The following is a 21993-nucleotide window of genomic DNA, read 5'->3' as shown; positions in this document are numbered from 1 at the left end:
CCTAAAAGAAAGGACATGTAATCTAGAAATTAGGGTCGCAGTCTTCAGAAGTGAGTGCAGAGATATGAGTGGGGAGATCAAACCTAAGAATGGCTGCAACCAGTGTTCCTTTTCAAATGTATGGTATGGCTTGGATGAGTGAAAAAGAGCTAGCCTGTAGGGAAGAGTTTTTAAGGTTATGAACAACAATAAGGTCAATGTGATTTAAGAGACAAATTGCAAAACTGAGATTTGAAGATTTGGAGCCCTAGATCAATCAAGCATTGACTGTATTGGGGCAAATCTGAAAGCCCTAAGAAGCAGCCTTTCAGTGAAGTTGGAAAGATGTTTAGAGGGCTGGCTGTGAAAATCCTAGGTTCAACATTTCTGGAACAGTCAGATTGTTGACAAGATGGGCAGATTTGAAAACCATAAGAAAAGTGATGGGAGCTGTGATTTTTCATAGAGTTAGGGTAGTTTTGGTAGCCCTAGGAGCAGACTTCAAAACCCTTCCTCCTTCCAAGTCACCCAATAATCGATACCCAAAGTACCCAAGGAGAAACATGCATAAACACCCGATCGCACAATGAAAGACAAACCTTTAGGATTGGATGACCCACCTTCAAACATACGCTCTCGATAGATGGGTGAGGGGACATATGACTAGCTCAGGGAGCGGAGATCAAATGGCACAATATATCAGCTATATTGGTGGCTGTCAGGGGCTGTTGGCCGCTGGCTGAAGACAAATCTAGGAGAAAATTTCTCCGATGGGGTCTTCCACTTTTGGTGGGTAGTAGTTCCTTAGTCTCATAGACACCATTTGAGACTAGAACACCTGTTCAAGCTACAAAAATTAACGTTAGTTAGACATTAAAGAAAATGGAATACCATCAACTTGAAAAAGATACATTTCTTTTATTGCTAGGGAACAATCTCTAAGAAGTTGTTCTGGTTGTGATGCTGGAAACAACATGAACTCTGCCTTAGTGGTGAGTTTCGGTACATTTCTAAATTTAGAGAACCTAATTGCTGTGAGTTTTCACTCTGGAATCTGGCCTAAAGTGGCTGAGGACAGAATATGTTGGTGATAGTCTAAATTTAAAAAAAACAGAGAAATCAGTGATCCTCAGCAGGCAATGTTATGCAATCTGGATAGTCGTAGATAAAAGATGCCATCTTTTTCAGTATGTGCAAGTTGGCTGGGATGGGCTAGCCTCAAGCAAGGTATATGTTGCATAAGGCTGACAGAAATATCTTTTATCTCTAAGTCGTGTCAAAGATACTTGTCATATTATTTGTATGATGTGCACATTTTGTTTCTTGACACTGTTTCAATATTTTTTTTTGAACATAATAAATTTTCCCAATTTCATTTGTACATTAGTTCCTGGTTCCAGGTCATTGCAATTACATATTGTTTTTTAAGAAGCATAGTCATATTATTTTCAGGTATTTGATTCACAGGTGGATTGACAGGATATGTTTCAATTGTTATGTTTTCTAATGGAATCTAAATTCCTTAGTTCGTTATTCCTATCTCTAAGAAGTTACAAGAAAATTGGAAAACCATGGAAAGGAACTTTCCTTCCCACTGAAATTTGTACTTCATAATATTGTGTTGACGAATTAATCTCAACTTATTATGTGCTTTAAAGAATATTTATCTTTTTGTATAATTGTGTATGGCAGTTGTGAAGGCATATCAGTACACATCAATTACTAGTGTAACATTGTTGGACTGCTGGACCATCCCATGGGTTATGATTCTCACTTTTTTCTTTATCAAGACAAAATATACCTGTTGGCAGTTTGCTGGTGGAGTTATTTGTATTGCTGGTCTTGTTCTTGTTCTTTTCTCTGATGCGAGTACCTCTGATTCAGGTAGTTACTTGCAAAGCTCCATTATACTTGGGCGATTTAGGAAAATGTCAATGCCAGCTTTGAGCTATCGTCCATTTATAGTGAATTCAATTTAAATAGTAAAATAGTATTTGTTCAATAATCTAGCTCTTTTAGTAGATTCCGTGTCCAATCTATGAATGGTGGCGATGTGAAAGTCTTTCCTGAAATCATTTTATCTTTTCCTTTTTCAAGAAAGCTGAGTCTTATATTATCAACATTACAAAAAGACATAATATACAATTTAATGCTCCCTCTTCCAACCGAGGCCAGAAGAGCTATCATATCAGACTGAATGCCATAGTCAGAATGCCATATATTCTTAGTGTTCATTGTGTTTTGGCTATCTTTCTCTAAATTTGTTTTTTTTTCCCTAACTCTGATGATGTATTTGCTGCAGTACTAGTATATTGAGATATTTATTTTTCCCGCCATATATATGTGTCGATGTTATTGTATGTGCACCCACATAAATCAACATGGTATCAGATAAAAAGGTCCGGAAGTTGTGACATCAAAGACAATTTGTTTGAAAGACTGAATGTGGACTGTGGAGACTGAAGGAGATCAAAGTTAGTCACCAAGGAGTTTGGATGTGCATAAGAAATTTCGTGAGGAAGGTCCTTGTGGGAGAGAAAACGTTCTTGTAACAAAGAAAAAAAATGAGATGCAAGTTCAAGAAAATTAAAAGGCAAGTTAATTTTTTAAAAATGCTATGGAATTTATATCTTTGATTTATTTGTAAATTTTACCGCTCAAAGTCTCACTAAAGGAAAAGTTCTAACTTCAACGGGAGAGCCTAGAGGCAACTACTAGGCAAGCCATCCACTATCACCTTAGTGGCCTTGCCTTTCACTTCAGACTAATGAGAAAATGTTCCTAGCCTAAGGGGGTGTCCCAAAAGTCAGCCTAGCTAATTCGTTATATTGTTGCAGTGAAACACTAGCTTAGATTGATGACTTAACCAAACAAGTTGATTTGCAATAAATGATATTAAGTGTTTTGAAGTATGCAAAATTATCTTATGATATTAAAAAATGAATGCTCAAAGTGTGACTTGCTTAGAGAGATATTTCAACCTTACAACACGCCATAGAGTCGCATTTACACCAAGGAGAATGATATGCCCATGTAGCAATTAAACCATCAGTGGCAATCTGTGAAACACACAAATGAAAAAATTCTTTCATGTGTTTTTAGTTCATCTGTGTATGTTGAACCATTATGTGCACTTGCAAATGAGTATTAGATGCCACAATATTGCTTCCAGGAACGTAAGATTTAGAGATCAAACCAGGTAACCGTGAAAAGGATGTTGAAATGACTTAAGAGCATGAAATAAGGGAGTATCCAAGAACTGTAAATTAGTTATAGAATGCCGAATTTCACTGATGATATATTCCAGGATTATTAAAAGGTGCTTAGAGATAGCATTGGCATCAATGAATCTTCGACACATAAAAATGTTGCAAGTACAAATTAAGTTCCTTGAAGAAATGACCTGCATTATTATCAGCAATGCGTATACCAAGAAAAATCAACCACATAAAAGTGTTGGCAGAGTTTTAAATGTCATTATTAAGTGGCTTGATTCCTTACTTGAGTGTTGAAAATGAAAATTGCTAATCAATTGCTTGAAGAAATGGAATGAATCCCCCAAACGTGTAAAATTAATGCTCAAAGAATTTTATGATGTTGCTATTGAGTTTGATTTTTTAGGATTATAACCAGCAGTGTGAAAGTATGTAATGTTCCTTCCTAAAATAATTTTGTTAAGGAAAGATTCACAATCTTGCATTTTTGACTATGTTGGGGACTGTTGACCACTGGAGTGACACCTGATGATTATATGAAGACTCCATGCCCAAGCATGATCTAGAAGACACTTGTACCATTAGATATCATCAATCAACAAAGTTTTTTAACTCTACTTCTATTTTTTCATCATCTTTCTTGTACCCAGATTCCACACCCTGCGAGGAATTGTAATAAGTGATACTAACAATGAGTTTTGAGTATGTAACAGGCTTAAGATGTTGGGACTCGATCAACAAATGAGTAGACCTTGGAGTGTTTTTTTATCTGGTTAATCATCATTTATTTTTTAGAGTCGGATAATTTTCTGGGTTTTTTCACTCACTTTTTACTCCAAAGCCAAGGTGGCGTTTTGAAGGTTGAACCCCTAACATATATTAGTGTCTAGAGTCGATGTATATTACCATACTAGATCACACAAAAAATTTTGTGGAATTTGGTTAGGTCTGGGTAGTTATTTTTTAATTTTTTAGATTTTTCGCACTGCAGAAATTGCTAATAAAATTGTATTTGTAATGTAATAAGTGATGTCTAGAGAAGTTGTATGGGTTATGAGTAATGAAATTTATACCTCTTACCCTCAACTTTCTACTATGACACACTTTGATGGGTTAAAAATGTGTTTTGAACCCTCAAAACCCACTTTTCCTAAATTTAGTGGGAAATCTGGCAATTAATTAAGCCATAAATTAAATAAATGGAGAAAAATAAAAATCCACACATGCTAAATGTTGTGGAAAATTATGGGGGAGTTAAAGTGAAGTCCCAAGGTGATGTGGATTCCTAAAATCAAGGAAATGATATGTGCTCAAATAAAATCGAATGTCTAGCATTAAAAGAGAAAGCTGCTTACTTGGAAATTCGAATTTGTGAAGTTAATGCATATTTGGGAGGATTTGAGAGAATATTTGGTGGATATTTTTGTGGGAAATTGTCCCCACATGGGTTACCACCCATATACCCTTGTCATTCTATCATAAAATTCGAATTTGGCACATAAGGAAAAAAGGAAATGATGTCCACTTGCCAGAATTCGATTTTTACACTTGGCATTGGAGCTCCATTCAACAAATTCAAATTTCTCTTTGGTATTGTCACCTCATGCCACTTGTTTAATCACTTCTACATCGGGATTGACTCCAATGCCATTTGTCATTGTTATTCTTCATTGGGATTTACTCCCAAATCTCTATATAATACAGCCATGGGCTCTCACATTGTATCATGTAATACGAGTTATTGTGCTTGAAGAGACTCTGCGGGATTGCATTCACTATTTGCAATATAATACAACAGTCTTTGGGGTAAAAGCGTGATGGTGGTTCTTCTCCTTGCATGTGTGGTAAATTTTTGACTTGTTATTATGCTTCTATTTATTTCCTCATGTCATGTCATTATTTATTTCATGCTAGTTTCAAGTTATGTTAGTATGTAGCTATCTCATATTAGCATAATAATTAATTATTTGCTTTAGGAAAAGAAATCTTCTAGTGGATAATAGATGTATCTCTAGGAATTCTTTCCACTGCACTTATTTAATTTCATGTCAATTTAATGATTTGTGGTGAAGTTTTGTAGATGAATCATTATTTGGTCAAGCTTTTCAAGTGTGAGGGGAAATTCTCAGAGGAATCAACACATTCTTGAAAAATATTCAAGGAGAACTCATATGTTTTGAATTCCAAAGTCTCATCTATATGATATTTGTGTCTTGTAGTGATTCTTTCAAGTTTCTTAAAGATTTTATTTCTTGCATCAAAATATCAAACTTGGAAAAATTTATTTTTTACGTATTGTACTTCATTTATCAATATCTGGTTATTTCAAAGAGCTAAGTCATGGCTAGTCAAAGAGGAGAGCTTGCTCATACTCTTTGACCTAGCCTCTTGTAGATTATTTTTGTAACATACTTTGTTGTCATCTTGATCTAACATTTGAGTTATTTTTGTATCCATTTGAGCAAGATAGTTTCCATGCTCTGATTTTTAGACTTATTCATCTTGAAAGCATTTATAATATCTGGTGCTAACAATTTAGTGTTTCACTTTTCACGGTTATTTTGGCTTTCCATTTGAACACATTTCACTTCATTTTAAGCAAAATACAATTTCATTTCTTTAAGAGCAAATATTTAGAAGGCATTGGTTGTTTATGTATTTCATGCTTATCTTATGATGGTTATTGCTCATATGATTTTTTTGCTTCTAAATTTTAAAGAGGTAATCTATTTAACTCTAACAATTCTCCTAGAAACTCACATCTTTTTTAAATTAACTTTTCATTAGGGACCACCCCCCTTAGCTAACCTAGGAGATAGCTCAAACGGAGAGAGTCGGGATTAGTGTGACAATTCCTTCTCTAAGTTCCCTGCCACCAACCACACCTTGTGGGGTTGAATGCTTTTCTCACTGACTTGTAGGTAGGTGTAGGCGGCAGGGTCAACATTTTTGGCGCCGTTGCCGGGGACAAGTCTTCTTGTACGTGGGAAATTTACTAACTTTTGGTTTTTGCATGTTGGATTTTAGAGTTAGATTCCTGTTCAAGTGACGACTCCACTTATTTCATTTCCTGCAAGGATTTCTGCTTGAAGCTTGCTTCTTGTAGATTTCTTGCTAATCTTGGACAAGAACCTCTCTCTGGTATCCATGTGCTCTTTCAGGGTCAAGTGAGCATGACATCATGAATGATTTGTTCGCCCCTTGTGATTTTAATAACATTTTAGGCTATCCGAATTTCATTCCAGATGAAGTCATTGAGACTATTGAAGAGTTGCCTAGTTTTCTAGGTAACAATGCCATCAATACTGAAACTCACCTTAGGAATTTCCACCTTTGTGTGAGAAAATGGTGCCATGATATTAACCATGAGGACGTTAAAATGAGGCTTTTCATCTTTTCATTAGATGGCGATGCTATGCATTGGTTCATAGACTTACCTACTAACAGTTTTGATTCTCTAGAATCAATCTTTGGCACTTTTGAAGAAAAATACGGAGATGAAAGGAAGATCAAAGCGAAAGCTAATGAGAATGATAAGGATCTCATAAAGGGTTTTACTCAAATGATTAAGGATATGCAACTCAACCAAGTTAAGACCATGGAGGTAAATCATGCACAAGCAATAAAGTCCATGGAAGTCAATCATTCTAATCAGATGACCTCTATTCAAAACAGGTTGCTCGCCATGGAAGAAAAACAAGTGCAATTAATCAACACCATGGAAACGAATCATGCCAAGGAAATAAGTGTTATGAAGGCTAATCAGGTCACTTTTCAGAATAAGTTGGATGAAATGGAAAGATTACAGGTACAAAAATTCCAACTTAGGTTAAATGACGAATGGGAAAAGAACAAAGAAACAAATCATAAACCTCCTGATCCACTGAAGCAATCTTCATCTCATTATGAGGAGGTCATTTACTCCATTGAAAAATGGCTAATTGATGGAGACTTGGATAGCAAGGAAATTGAGGAGAATCAGGTTTATACTTATGAGATTGATCCATCACCCATGTCAGAGCATAAGCAGAATGGACAAAGGAAAGTCAAAGAAGTCTTGGATACTTCGAATTTTCCATCAGATCATCTTCAAAATCAGACAGAAAGGTCTACTTTGATCACCTCAACATCAACATCACAATCTATTAAGAAGAAAAGAAAAAAGCAGAAAGGATTTGGTAAATCTGATGACCATGTACAACACAGTGTTGGGATTGATCAAAGTCCTCAAATATTCAAAATTGGACAGGGCACATCAGAAAAGCAGCCCATGGATTTGCCTGAAAGTAAGCAGGTTCTCAGCATGAACTTCATTAAGGACATCTGATGCTATGGGGCATCTTTCTGTATCATATTTCTAACCTTATCCCTCGTCATTTTATTTCATGAATAAATTGTCATTTATGCTTTTAGAATAAATTTCCATTGCTTCATTTATGTACTTGATGATATTTTTGAATGGATATTGCTGATATATGTCTTTTGTCGGTGGATGCAGATTCCAGGTTCTTGCACACTATCACTTCATATCTAGCATGCATCCCCATATGGAGCCAAATGTTGACCATTGGAGTGGCACTTGATGATTATATGAAGACTCAATGCCCAAGGATGATCCAGATGACACTTGTACCATTAGATATCATCAGTCATCAGAGGCTTTTAACTCTAGTTCTATTTTCTCATCATCTTTCTTGTACCCAGATTCCACACCCATGCATTGTAATAAGTGATACTAGTAATGATGAGTTTTGAGTATGTAACAGGCCTAGGATGTTGGGACTCGATTAACAAATGAGTACACCTTGGAGTGTTTTTTTATTTGGTTAATTATCCTTTCTTTTTCAGAGGCGGATAATTTTCTAGGTTTTTTCACTCACTTTTTACCCCAAAGCCGGGGTGACGGTTTGAATGTTGAGCCCTTAACACATCTTAGTGTCTAGAGTCGATGTATATTACCATACTAGATCACACAAAAAATTTCGTGGAATTTGGTTAGGTCTAGGTAGTCATTTTTTATTTTTTTAGATTTTCTGCACTGCGGAAATTGCTAATAAAATTGTACTTGTAATGTAATAAGTGATGTCTAGAGAAGTTGTATGGGGTATGAGTAATGAAATTTACACCTCTCACCCTCAACTTTCTACTATGACACACTTTGATGGGTTAAAAATGTGTTTTGAACCCTCAAAACCCACTTTTCCTAAGTTTAGTGGGAAATCTGACAATTAATTAAGCCAGAAATTAAATAAATGGAGAAAAATAAATATCCACACATGCTAAATGTTGTGGAAATGAGGTGGAAAATTATGGGGGAGTTAAAATGAAGTCCCAAGGTGATATGGACTCTTAAAATCAAGGAAAAGACGTGCTCAAATAAAATTGAATTTCTGGCATTAAAGGAGAAAGTTGTTTACTTGGAAATTCGAATTTGTGAAGTTAATGCACATTTGGGAGGATTTGAGAGAATATTTGGTGGATATTTTTGTGGGAAATTGTCCTCACATGGGTTACCACCCATATACACTTGTCATTCTATCATAAAATTCAAATTTGGCACATAAGGGAAGAGGAAAATGATGTCCGCTTGCCAAAATTTGATTTTTACACTTGGCATTGGAGCTCCATTCAACAAATTCAATTTCTCTTTGGGATTGTCACCTCATGCCACCTGTTTAATCACTTCTACATTAGGATTGGCTCCAATGCCATTTGTCATTGTTATTCTTCATTGGGATTTGTTCCCAACTCTCTATATAATAGAGCCATGGACTCTCACATTGTATCGTGTAATACGGGCTATTGTGCTTGAGGAGACTCTGCGGTATTGTATTCACTACTTGCAATATAATACAACAGTCTTTGGGGTAAAGCATGATGGTGTTCTCCTTGCATGTGTGGTAAATTCTTGACTTGTTGTTATGCTTCTATTTATTTCCTCATGTCATGTCATTATTTCTTTCATGCTTGTTTCAAGTTATGTTAATATGCAACTATCTCATATTAGCATAAGAATTAATTATTTGATTTAGGAAAAGAAATCTTTTAGTGGATAATAGATGTATCTCTAGGAATTCTTTTCACTTCACTTATTTAATTTGATGTCGATTTAATGATTTGTGGTGAAGTTTTGTAGATGAATAATTATTTGGTCAAACTTTTCAAGCGTGAGGGGAAATTCTCAGAGGAATCAAACCATTCTTGAAAAATATTCAAGGAGAACTCGCATGTTTTGAATTCCAAAGTCTCATCTATATCTTATTTGTGTCTTGTAGTGATTCTTTCAAGTTTCGTAAGGATTTTATTTCTTGCATCAAAATATCAAACTTGGGAAAAATTATTTTTTACGTATTGTACTTCATATATCAATATCTGGCTCAGTGTTACTTGGGAGCGGAAGCAACATTTTCAAAAGCTCCCGGTTTGGGAGCGAATCCCGGAGCGATTTTTATATAATATATATATTTTTTTATATTTTGATACATATAAAAAACTTTAAGACATAGATTATCATTGAACCATATAACATCAATCATCTAGAAGTTATAATCTTCATCAACCACGTCCACAAGTTAGTAACATACAACATATTGAGTCTCGTGAATCATGATTCATCAACCTTAAAGTTTCAACTTCAAGCTTTCAAAATTGAAAATTCAATATATAACATTTATCATCATTGATCACCAAAGTTGTACTTCTAAGCTAAGTTTAACCATTACAAGAAAAAATATCTAACATGAAATGAAATGTTATAAAATGAATTATGAAATGAAATGAAACAACTTTCACAAAGCATCATATTCATAATTCAGAATCATTACCAATGAGTTATAATTGCCAACTTCAAACTTCAAACTTAAATTGTCACAATCATATATTGTTTACAAAAAATATCATTATGATATGAAAGAGTCAAGACTCAACAGTTATGAAAACTAATAGAAACTAGAAAAGACACGTAAATTGTAAATCTATTATCTACTACTTCATGTGGCCCTTGCTACGAGAAGTGTCTGATGTATGAGCAGGTCGCGGTGGTCTTCTAGGAATCTCCTCCTACACAGACCGACGACCAGAACTAGAAGGCACATGCCCTCCACGTGAGGGTGTAGATGGAGGCGGGGACAACAAAGGAACCAGACTCGGAACTCGAGCACTGCTATTGGATGGTGGAGGTGGCATGGTTATTGCTTCATCTTCACCTCTCATAAGTTCCGCTTTTAGTTCTTCAAGATGTATAGTGCCATCCTCCAAATTATCATCCTCAGGGTGGTTGTCCCAAATTTTATATGTTGGATCCTCATAAGCCCGATCACAGTAATGACTCAACAACCTCAAGTTGTAGTGCACATAAACCAAGCTTTCTGCTCGGTTTTCATTGAGTCTGTTTCTTTTCACATTATGTATGAAGCTGTAGGTGCTCCAACAACTCTCTACAGAAGAAGTATTTACAACCTGTGAGAGAAATTTTTTTGCCAATTTTGGCAAAAGTCCCTGGCCGCCATATGATTCCCCACCATATGAGAGCATCAAATCTGTCTCTATTTTCCATTGCATGAAAGGTACCAAACAAACTAGTGCAACTGAAGTATTTGCCTAATTCAAGACGCACACTAGCACATTCCTTCCTTTCAGGTATCAACTTTTCTAATGCTTGCAAATATCCTATGGATACCTCTTCATCTATATGGGGTTTGACCCTAACCCCACCCCCTGGTGCAGGTTTCCCAACCAAGATGTAGAGTAGTATTTTGGCGTAAGGATATACGCCAAGCAATGTAGTGGAACATTAAGTTTATCCCATCGTATACACACACAATCGTGAATTAATTTATACAAGTTGGGATCATTGTTATGAACAATATCTTTTATTTGCCCCAACATGGTATCCATATGCTCATACACCTCGCCAATCACTGGTTTATCTGTATTTGCAAACCGAATGATGTGATAAACGGGCTTGGTGAAATCCAATACTTGCCTCATAGGTGCCCAAAACATACCATCAAGAGCGGCCTCCTCCACCTGTTCAAAACCTTGCCTGTCAGCGGCATTTGTAGCCCTTTCCTTTAATACCTGCCAGTGTGGACTTGATACCATTCTAGGCAATGGCTCTCTTACCTTCAAAAGGCGCCTGAAGGTGAGGTAATAGCTACCAAATCTAGTCCTCGCAATCTTCAACAACTCCAATCTTGAGTGATTGTGGAAAAGGCCATGGGTATTGCTATGATTTGTAATAAATTTTATCATTTCTTTGTCTCTCTTGTACAAATCACCAATCCATTTGTATTGTTCGTTTTTGTTCTTAACAATATCATGCATCAAAAGGTTTATTGTGTGAACCAAACACCCAAATCAAAATATGTTGGGGTATTTATCCTCAATAATTGCTCCCGCTGCCTTACAATTAGGAGCATTATCAGTGATGACTTGGATGAAATTGTATGGCCCAATACGCTCAATTGTTTCAAGTAATGGTTCTGCAATGTTGATGCCGGTCTTGAACTTGTCTGAGTAATCATATGCTGAAAGAAAGATGGCACCACTAACAGACACAACAAGAACATTTATCAATGGCTTGCCTTTTACATTTGTCCATCCATTAGATACAATGGACACCCCATGGTCAGTCCAAGAACTTGTCATTCTATTCAAAGAATGTGATATTTTTGCTTTTGCAAGATCAAGTCCAACGGTTTTTGCCTTGTCATACCCAGGGCTCTTGTATCCTTTAGGGGCATCATTTATGGCAGAAACCATTTCGTGCCAATAAGGTGAGCGAAGAACATTGAATGGTATCCCACATGCATAGAGAAACCTGTAAACTTTTGAATCCACATCATTCCTACACCCTTCATCAAGGAAATCTGATATGTTTCTACGCCTTAAACTTGGTGACCCTGTACCTCCATACCCACTGCCTTGGGAGGATGCTGACAGAGTTCTTTTTGCTTGGTTCAAAGAAACCCTTTGATTTTTTAGATTTGTATTGGGCTTCCTCCTCTTCCCTTATGTATTTGGCTCTATCTGCTGCTGACACACCTGTACAAGTTTTGATTCCTATTTGTTTATCTCCATCCCATGGCCTTTTCCCGTAGAGGTGCTTTCTGGCACGGGTGTATGAACCTGTGTAATTATTGTTGCAATGGGGGCAATGAAATTTAGTGGTTCCACCCCCTTTCCCTGCTTCAGGCCTATTAACATATTTCCACAATGGGGTTTGGTCTTGTTTAGTTTTTTGAGCTGACTCATGTTCACTCTCCTCCAGCTCCTCCTCACCAGGGTTTTCATCAAATCCACTATGACCCCCTTCTTCATTTTCAACCCTCCTTTTTCTACTCTCCAACATCATAATAACCAAAAAAAGGAACCAAGAAGAAGAAAATGCCAAGAAATATAACCATGATGTTTGAAATTTGAAGTTTTGAATTTGCAAAATTTTAAAAAATGAAATGGGAATGGGAAATAGAGAAAAATTTATTTATTTATTTAGGAATGAACATTAAAAAAAAATTGCTAGACACTCTATTCAATATTGTAGAGCCTACCTCTTTGGCGTCCAATCTCCCCTTGCAAGCTCTTCAATCTCCCCTTGCTCCTTGCTTTCTCTTGCTCTCTCACTCTCTTGCTCCTTGCTCCTTGCTCTCTCTTGCTCTCTCCTTGCTCCCCACTCTCTCACTCTCACTCTCACTCTCAAACAATGTTGAAATGAATGAGGGAGGGTCTATTTATATTCTTTCCCTCCCTCCCTCACTTTATTTCCACACAAATCGCGGTTTTTTTTTTTTTTTTTTTATTTTTGTACGCGATTTTTTTTTTATCCGCGTGTTTTTCCGGGCGTCACTCACCACCGCCAGGAGCAATTATTATAACCCGAGAGCGGTTTGGAGCGATTGCTCCCCGACCTCTCCTGGGTTATAAAAATCGCTCCCAGAGTGATGGGAGTGACGCACCCTATATTGACTTGAAAAAACTAGGGAGCTGAATTTTTTTTAAGGGAGCGCGCTCCCGACCTGCTCCCGAGTCGCTCCCGCCCGGAGCATGGATTGGGAGATGGATCAAGAGCCGGGGGGGGGGGGGGGGAGGGGCAGCGCGCTCCTCTGCAACACTGATCTGACTATTTCAAAGAGCTAAGTCATGGCTAGTCAAAGAAGAGAGTTTGGTCATACTCTTTGGCCTAGCCTCTTGTATATTATTTTTGTAACATACTTTGTTGTCATTTTAGTCCAACATTTGAGTTATTTTTGTATCCTTTTGAACAAGATAGTTTCCATGCTTTGATTTGTAGACTTATTCATCTTGAAAACATTTATAATATCTTGTGCTAACAATTTAGTGTTTCACTTTTCAGGGCTATTTTGTTTTTCCATTTGAAAGCGTTTCACTTCATTTTAAGCAAAATACAATTTCATTTCTTAAAGATCAAATACTTCGAAGGCACTGGTTGTTTATGTATTTCTTGCTTATCTTATGATGGTTATTGCTCATATCAACTTTTTGCTTATAAATCTTAAAGAGATAATCTATTTAACTCTAACAATTCTCCTAGAAACTCACATCCTTTTTAAATTAACTTTTCATTAGGGACCACCCCCCTTAGCTAACCTAGGAGATAGCTCAAATGGAGAGAGTTGGGATTAGTGTGACAACCCCTTTTCTAAGTTCCCTGCCACCAACCACACCTTGTGGGGTTGAAAGCTTTTCTCACTGACTTGTAGGTAGGTGTAGGCGGCAGGGTCAATAGGGACCAAGGTGTTTTTGGAAATAATACTTAGGAGAAGGGGAGGCCGAAATCATTTGGCTAGTGGAACGTGGGGGCCACCCCTCATGAAATATGCACCCCCTTGGAGAGAAACTCGAATTGCTAAGGGAAGGAGGCCGAAATGCTAGATGGAGGGACCCACATGAGGAGGCAAGGAGAAAATTATAAATAGGAGGATGGAAGCTATAGGGGCTTTTGACACTTTGACAATTATTTGCACTTAGCATGCTTGAGCTGCTTAGCCAAGTTTGCACCCGAGATTCTCAAGCGAGTTTCTCAACCCTTGCTTCGGTGGACTTCGAGTGCCAGCCCAAGGAGGGAGGTCGATTTACTTGTGAGTTTGTTTAGCCCCTTCTTCAGGCCCTTCGTGGGAGTTTGCTTGCAGTTTCCTGGGCGTAGGAGAGGAGCACGATTTGCTTGGAGTGGCCAGCAAAGAGCAGAGATATTGTTGAGGTTTTTGAGGGAGCCTTACACTTCCATTTGCTGGAGATTTTGGGGGAAAGGTTAGCCTAATCCAAGAGGAGTTTTTGTTGTAGCAGCGTGGCCATCTGGGTGATTGCGTGGGCCTGCACAAGAGGAATTTCTGGGCACACGTGGGAGCTAAGGGAGTGACCACTTGGGGTTGATGTGAGCTAGGGATTTGGGGAGATTTTTGGAGGAGTAATTCCCTAGCATTTTGCAGTGTTTTTGGAGGGCTGGAGAAGTGTCTTATCAGGTGGGCCGAAATTCCCAGTTAGTGGAGGAGCACACTAAAATTGGGGTCAATTTTGGGGGTTGGAAGTTGGCCAAACCCTTTTTGGGTTTTGGTGGGTAATTTTAGAGGAGTCCAGTGCTAATTTCTTGGAATTTTCTGAGTATCGAAGGTGGGTCATTCAACAGGTTCTTTCTGGCAGACTGAGCAAAATTTCCAGGGTAGTGCATGTTGATTTCTAGTAGCATCGGATGTGCTCTAAGCCTCAAAATTTGCAGGGAGGCTAGGACACATGTATTCCAGAATACCCAGAAATTGTTTTGGGAAATTCCACCTGGAGACAATTTTATTAAAATAATTAATTATTTTTAATGGATGCCTAAGTCTAAACTTAGGAAATTAAAATAATTAAAGGGTATTAATAAAACTGGGTGTGAATCTTCTAGAAAAAGATAGAGATCGAGTCAATATGATCTGAGCCATTGATTAGAATTTAATCTGGGCCATTGATTATTCAACGAGAAGATTATAAGGACTTCGATGGGCATTTGGAAAACACACTAGGCAAATACTCAGTTGCCCAAGTAGATCGATTTTCTCATTGGTTGAAGTTCGGCAAGAGGAAATCGAATTAGAGGGTGAGTTGCAGGTGAGAGAGAGAGGGTATCAACAATAGTCAAGTTATACTAACCGAAGCAAGGGATGAATGGAAGAATGACGAAGTAGTGTGGACGCTCATTCAAGAGTTGCAACAAGATCCCAGTATATCTGATACATTTAACTGGAAAAATGATTCATTATGGTACAAAGATCGCTTATATCTTTGTAAGAATTCCCAACTCAAACAAAAGATTATTTTGGAATTGCACACCTCTCCCTTAGGAGGGCACTCAGGAATTTTAAAAACTTACCACAGGGTCAAGAAGGATTTTTTTTGGGAGGGCCTTAACTTTGATATTCAAAATTTGTGGCAAAATGTTTGGTTTACGAATATGACTAGTTAATCAGAATTAATTAAGTTATGGTGTGAATGTTCTAGAAACTCACACGGATCGATTTCAAATTAATCCTAGCCATCGATTAAGATCTAATATTGGTCGTTGAAGTCTCAACAGAGGATAATAAGAAGTTGATGGCACTTGGAAAACTCACTTAGGTAGTTCGATTTCATGAGCAAATCGATTTCCTGAGTAGCAGCATTCAGTTGCCGGAGAGAGAGCCAAAGAAATTGAAGCAATGAGAGAGGGGCGGGGACAATGAAGATGGAAGAAGGATTCTAGTTCTGGTGAGTGCATTTGCAGAGAGGCAGAGAAGCTACAGCGAGATTGACGTAGAGCAGGGAAATAGCCTCTAGAGTCAAAGTCGAATTACTGGGGAGAAGCTGAGTTTCAGTGCCAGAAGCTGGGTAGAGGTTCCAAAGGCCAGGAGAGACATTTTCCCAGACAACAACTGGTCAGATTGCTTGAGGAGAAGTTGTTCGAAGCTGAGAGCAAGAACAATTGCGCTAGGGTGACGTAGTGACTGCGCAAAGGCAGTTGGACGACTCAATTTGAGTTGAGGGTAGTGCCCAGGTTTGCCTGTGGAGTGAGGAATTTCTCCTCACTAGAATTTCTTGCCAGTATTTCTCTATAGGATTGCCAATTTTGGCATCCAATTGTACTCAGATTATTTCACTACTACATAATAATAAAACCCTGAGCTGCTACACCAGTTTTCCCGAGTTGGGTTTTTCCGGGGACATTTGTCAAAAAATAACTGTGTCATTCTATGTGTTTGTACTAGCATTTCTTCCAGTTTTTATTTCTTCCGCAATTTATTTGTGTAGGTTGCAGTGTGATTGATTCAGTATTTGCTGTAGCAAACAATAAATAAATTGTTAAGAATTAATTTAACAATTAGGAGAATTATTTCCAGTTGCTGCAATAGGAATCGAGTTTCCGATTTTTCACATGGTATCAGAGCACAAATGATCAGCTAGAGAGCTTAGTAGTGAAGAAAGAGGGAGTTTTGTTGTTCATTGAGGGGCAACAGATCGAAACCCTAGAGGCGGCGCAGTCACCTTGGCCAAGAAGTCGAATTCTTGAGGATAATTGATTTTTCTGAGGGACAAAAATATTCGATCTCTCCAGATCGAAGGATTCCAGAGGCAGGGGGAGCAGCCAGTTTTTTTCACAGAACAGATCTCTAGCTGGAAGCAACAATTTTGCTGCAGTTTGCTAGAGCAGAACTAGTGTCGGGACGAAGAAGAGCATACACTAAGGGGAAATTTTCCTTAGGGAACTTCTAGTCTCAAGAAGCTCGAATTCCCTTGCAGATCAACAGTCGTTGTGAGCAGTTTTTCTCACTCCAGAAGGGAGTGCGAATAGCCTAACAACAGCTGAGTAGAAGGGAAGAGGAGATTTTCGACATCATTTGAGATGGCCACTGTCGGACTACGAGATCAGGACAGGTTGGACAGTGCTTCCAACTATGTCATCTAGAAGGCAAGGATGTCCTTCCTTCTAGATGAATATGGCTTGAAGCCATATATTGATGCAGTGGTAGCTATTCCCCAGGATGTAGATCAACTGAAGGAGTACAGAAAGGAGATGGTGAGGGCAAAGAGGTTGATTCTTGACGGTGTTTGAGATCACATTGTATCACACATAGCGAGCTAGGGAACGACCAAAGAGACGTGGGATACACTTTCCATGCTATATCCGGGCACTTCCGAGTAGTGGAAGATGTACTTGGAGGAGAAGTTGAGATGCACCAGGGTGTAGAAAGGGGAATGCATAGACCCCTTTCTCACTAGGATTTAGGAGATTCGGGATCAGTTGTCAGCTATTGGGGCAACGCCTCAAGCCACAAAGCTAGTGCGATTAGCACTTAACAGTGTCTCTGAGGAGTGGCAGGTATTTGTCCAAAGCATTTTGGGTAGAGAAACCTTGCCAAGGTGGGATAGGATGTGGGCCGATTTGCAGCAGGAGGAGTTGAGATGAGACTTAGTGAAGAGCTCCATCAGTGGCAGCAACAGCGGATCGAAGTAGGTGAAGGAGGAAAATGTGGTCCTCGCATTAAAGGGTCCCAATTAGGGACAGAGGGAGCAACGAAAGAAGAAGAAGGGCATGTCAAAGGTCAAGTGCTTCAGATGTGGTGAGCTTGGTCACTACAACACCCAGTGTCCTCTAAGAAAGAAGGAATGTTGATTTTTGGTAGCATCAGATGTGCTTTAGCCATGAAAATTAGTGGAGAGGCTAAGGCACATGAGATCTCCATGACCCAAAAATCGTTTGGGGAAATTCCACCCGGATGGAAAGATATTAAAATAATTAATATTTTTAATGAGACCCTAAGTCTAAACTTAGGAAAATTAAAATATTAATGTGTATTAATATAATATGGGTGAGAAAGTTCTAGATAACGAGGATCAAGTCAGATCTAATCTTAGTCGTTGATTAGGGACTTAATCTCGGTCATTGAATTGTTAACAGGAAAAGTATAAGAGGAGGCTTGAGGTTCAGTTGGAGATACACCAAGACACCAAGAGAGATTAGTCAATTCGATTTTCTGGGGCGAGGTTTGCTGAGGAAATCGAACAAGTGATTAGCTGTAGTGAGGGGCAGCTCAGGAGGAGGTCGAGGAATACATATCAGAGAGGCAACAGAGTGCTGGAGGAGGCAGCACAAAGCCTAGTAAGGCTGACACAGAGGCAACAAGGGTTGACACAGAGGCTAAGGAGGCCAGCGCAAATGATGTAGAGGGCCAAAGGAGATGATGCAATTGACGCAGAGGGCTTCAAAGGCTGCGTTGAGTTGATGCAGTGGGACAGTCTGAGCGCTGATTCGCTGACGCAGAGCCAGAGAGGGTGACACAGTTCCAGAGAGTGCGTGGAGCAGCTTTCGCTGTCCAACACAAGGAATAGCCGGAGTTGTTGTGGGATCATTCATCCAGTTGCTGATCAGTGAGAATATCTGTCTCCGGATAGAGGTATTGCTGCAATGGATATTCTCTGAAGGGTGACCCATTTCTGGCACCCTAGTTGTCTTTAGAATCTGCATAATAATAAAACCCTCTATATGCTGCACTAGTTTTCCCGCATTGGGTTTTCCCGGGGACAATTGTCCAAAAATAACGGTGTCCCTTGTGTTGTCTCAGTTTATTTCAGTTGTTGATCTATATATTTGTGAAGGCTGCGTTTGTGTTTACTTCGATATTTATGCACTTAAATAACTTGTTAATGCAAAGAACAAGTAGGAGATAGTAAACCACAAAATGCAATAGGGGTTTATGATGTGTTAGATTCGGGAATTTTCACATGGTATTAGAGCAATTGCAGATCATAGGAGGACTGAAGACGCCAGTAGAAGAAATCTGAAAATCTGCAGCAGAAGCAGCTGTCTCGAGAGATAGCATTGTTCCAGAGCTGAAGCGACAAGAGAAGAGGTGACGTAGTGCTTAGAGGGTGATGTAGAGGCTCACACAGAGCCTACGTCAGCATTTCGAGCCAAGGGAAGGGCCTGCGCAGAGGAAGAAGAGGCTCACGTAGAGCCACGTCATCCTTCTCAGCGAGGTAGGATTGACGCAGTTGGCTGGAGGAGCAGATTCAACATTTGCCGTGATTGCGTAGAGCTTGAAGGGCTCAGATTCTTCAGTTGCCAAGGCTAAGGGAGCTGTGCAGATTGTGATTTGAGGAGCTGGTGGGATGTTGTTTTTGTATGTGTAGAACATTGTCTAAGAAGACAGAACCAAGGTAGAGGGAATCACTACCTCGACGGATTTCTAGCCAAGGAATCCAGATATGAGTTGCAGTTGCAAAGGAGGAATGGAGAGGAGTGGTTCGATAGTTGGCCAGAGGATTCCCAGGATGGAAATCAGGACTCAGAGGGAGTCCTGAAGAGGAGCAAAGATGGCAGTGAACGGACTAAGGGATCAGGACAGATAGGACGGGGCTTCCAATTTTGTCATCTGGAAGGCTAGGATCATGGTAATCCTCGATAGAAATCGCATTAAGGATTATGCCTTGAAAATAGTAACTATCCTAGTTGACCCAGTTGAGAATGAGAAGTATGAGGAGGCCTAGGCGAGGGCGAAGTGCATGATCCTAGACAGGGTCAAAGATCATGTCATAGCACATATCGCTGAGAAGAACACAACAAAGGCAATGTGGGACACCCTGACCACCTTATAGTAGGGCTCTTCCGTGTTGCGGAAGATGCTATTAGAGAATCAACTGAGGTCATATTAGATGCAGAAGGGAGAGGAGATAGATCCCTTCCTCCTCATGTTGCAAGAAATTCGGGACCAACTTACTTCGGTGGGGTCTGTTGTCGCACAAATTGTCACGACAACGCTCAGACTGGGGGCTGTCACCCTGATCCCCGATCTCTCCGTTTAAGCCGGTCTCCCGCGGCTAAGGGGGGTAGACCCTGTAGGGAAATGGACGCCCAACTATGAACCGGTTGGATTGGGAGACACGAAGGAACAAGCACTAAATTGATTTTATTAATTTAATGGACCAGTGCCTTACGGACTTGATGTTTAAACGATTACTTACTAGATGTTGCAAAAATGTAAACCGCGTACAGCAATCAATTACCATCAAATAACTTGAATGATGCAAGATATCCAGTAAATTCACAATGCTTTAACGATGATCTAGCAATTTTAAAACTTCGAAAGATAAAGCTTGATACACAACCACGTAATATTAATCAGATATCATATTCATGCAGTTAATCTTCAGATGAACATTAAATCATATTTAAACATTTGTTCCCACATCAAAATTTTAGCCTTAGCGTAAAAGATAAAACCTTAAAAAATTTCCAAGCCAAGACTGAAACTGGAAAAAAATTTCCAAAATATTTTTATGTTTTTCAAATGAAAATTAAAGATTAAATGAAACTTTAATTTAAAAAATCTAAATATTAAGATCTAAACTAAAAGAAAAGAAAATCCTTTTTTGCCTTTTTATATATATATATATTTTTTTTTATTTGATTTTTTTATATATCTTACTTTATTTGTTATTATTATTATTACTATTATTAGTAATTTTTATTTATTTTATTATTATTTTTATTTATTTATTTATTTATTTATTCATACTATTATTTTTAATTTTGTCCCCATGGGTTATTCATTTTATTTTATTCTTTTTATTTTTCGTATTATTTTATTTTAATTCACTTATTAATTTTTAGTTTTAACTAATTAATTTTATTATTATTATTACTATTATTAATATTATTATTACCTTTTTATTAATTAATTTATTTTCATTTAGGTATTTATTCTTTACCTTTGGCCCTTCAGTTAGGTTTTACTCCCCCTTTATTTATTACTGGATTACTTTATTTGTTTGTATTATTATTAGTATTATTATTATTATTATTATTATTATTATTATTAATATAGTTATTTTAATTTATTTTTATTATTTATTTATTTATTTATACCTTTATTTTCAGTTTTGTTTTATCCCCTTTGGTTATTCAATTTAGTTTTATTTTATTAGTTTTCATTTTTATTCACTTATTAATTTATTATTAACTTTTAGTTTGAATTAATTAATTCATTATTATTAATATTATTATTACTTTAATTATTTTATTATTTATTTATTCTTTACCTTTGGTCATTATTCCCCCTTTATTTATTATTTTTTCATTATTCTTAGAGCTTTAGTATTATTTGACATTATTTTTATTCACTTATTAATTTATTATTAAATTTTTAGTTTGAATTAATTAATTCATTATTATTAATATTATTATTACTTTAATTATTTTATTATTTATTTTTATTTATTCTTTACCTTTGGTCATTATTCCCCCTTTAGTTATTATTTGGTTTCATTATTCTTAGAGCTTTAGTATTATTTTGCATTACTAAGTTTTAATTTATTAATTAATTAATTAATTAATTTGTTTTATTTTATTTTTACTATTGGTAGGTGTTTTATTCCATTGATCCATGAGCGTTTTAACTTTTATTTCATTCTCCCTTAATTTAGTAATCTGTTGCAACTAATTTTTTGATCCTGGTCCCTTGGTCATATTAGCGGCTGGTCAACTAGCCGTTGGAGGCTCTACTCGGTCTATTTAACATGCTTCGCTAGATCTGTTCTTCAACTTGTCCTGACGATGAACCACACTAGTTGGTTCGAAACGCGTCGACAAATGATTTTCCATGTGATTTTCGCCGAAATCTTTCTCTAACATAAAAATAAACTCTTTTCATTTAAAATTCTAAATGTGCAAAATTAAAACCTGAATAAACAAAAATTAGATCTAAACTAAAATCTAAAATATAACCTGAACTAAAATGCTAACCAAAGTCCTAAAAATAAAATTTTATGA

The 21993-nt window shown here is 37.5% G+C and overlaps 1 protein-coding gene across 3 annotated transcripts in view; it reads left to right on the top strand.

Annotated features, from left to right (window-relative positions):
- The window catches only part of LOC149220105 (uncharacterized), a 520911-nt gene that overhangs the window by 139431 nt on the left and 359487 nt on the right, over window positions 1-21993 (top strand). For 2 of the 3 annotated variants that reach the window (XM_089382728.1, XM_089382730.1), the window contains exon 4: window positions 1672-1863. The exons of the other annotated variant lie outside the window; for it this stretch is intronic. In XM_089382728.1, the coding sequence (XP_089238854.1) occupies window positions 1672-1863 (192 nt within the window). The remainder of the gene's footprint in view (window positions 1-1671; window positions 1864-21993) is intronic. 3 annotated transcript variants of the gene reach the window in all.

The sequence above is a fragment of the Pinus tabuliformis genome, chromosome Q (assembly GCF_031772625.1).
Source record: "Pinus tabuliformis cultivar Carrire ecotype Pingquan chromosome Q, CPIR1, whole genome shotgun sequence".
Taxonomy (NCBI): Eukaryota; Viridiplantae; Streptophyta; class Pinopsida; order Pinales; family Pinaceae; genus Pinus; species Pinus tabuliformis.
The sequence above is the reverse complement of the archived record's forward strand: the minus strand, read 5'-3'. Positions and strand labels throughout refer to the sequence as shown.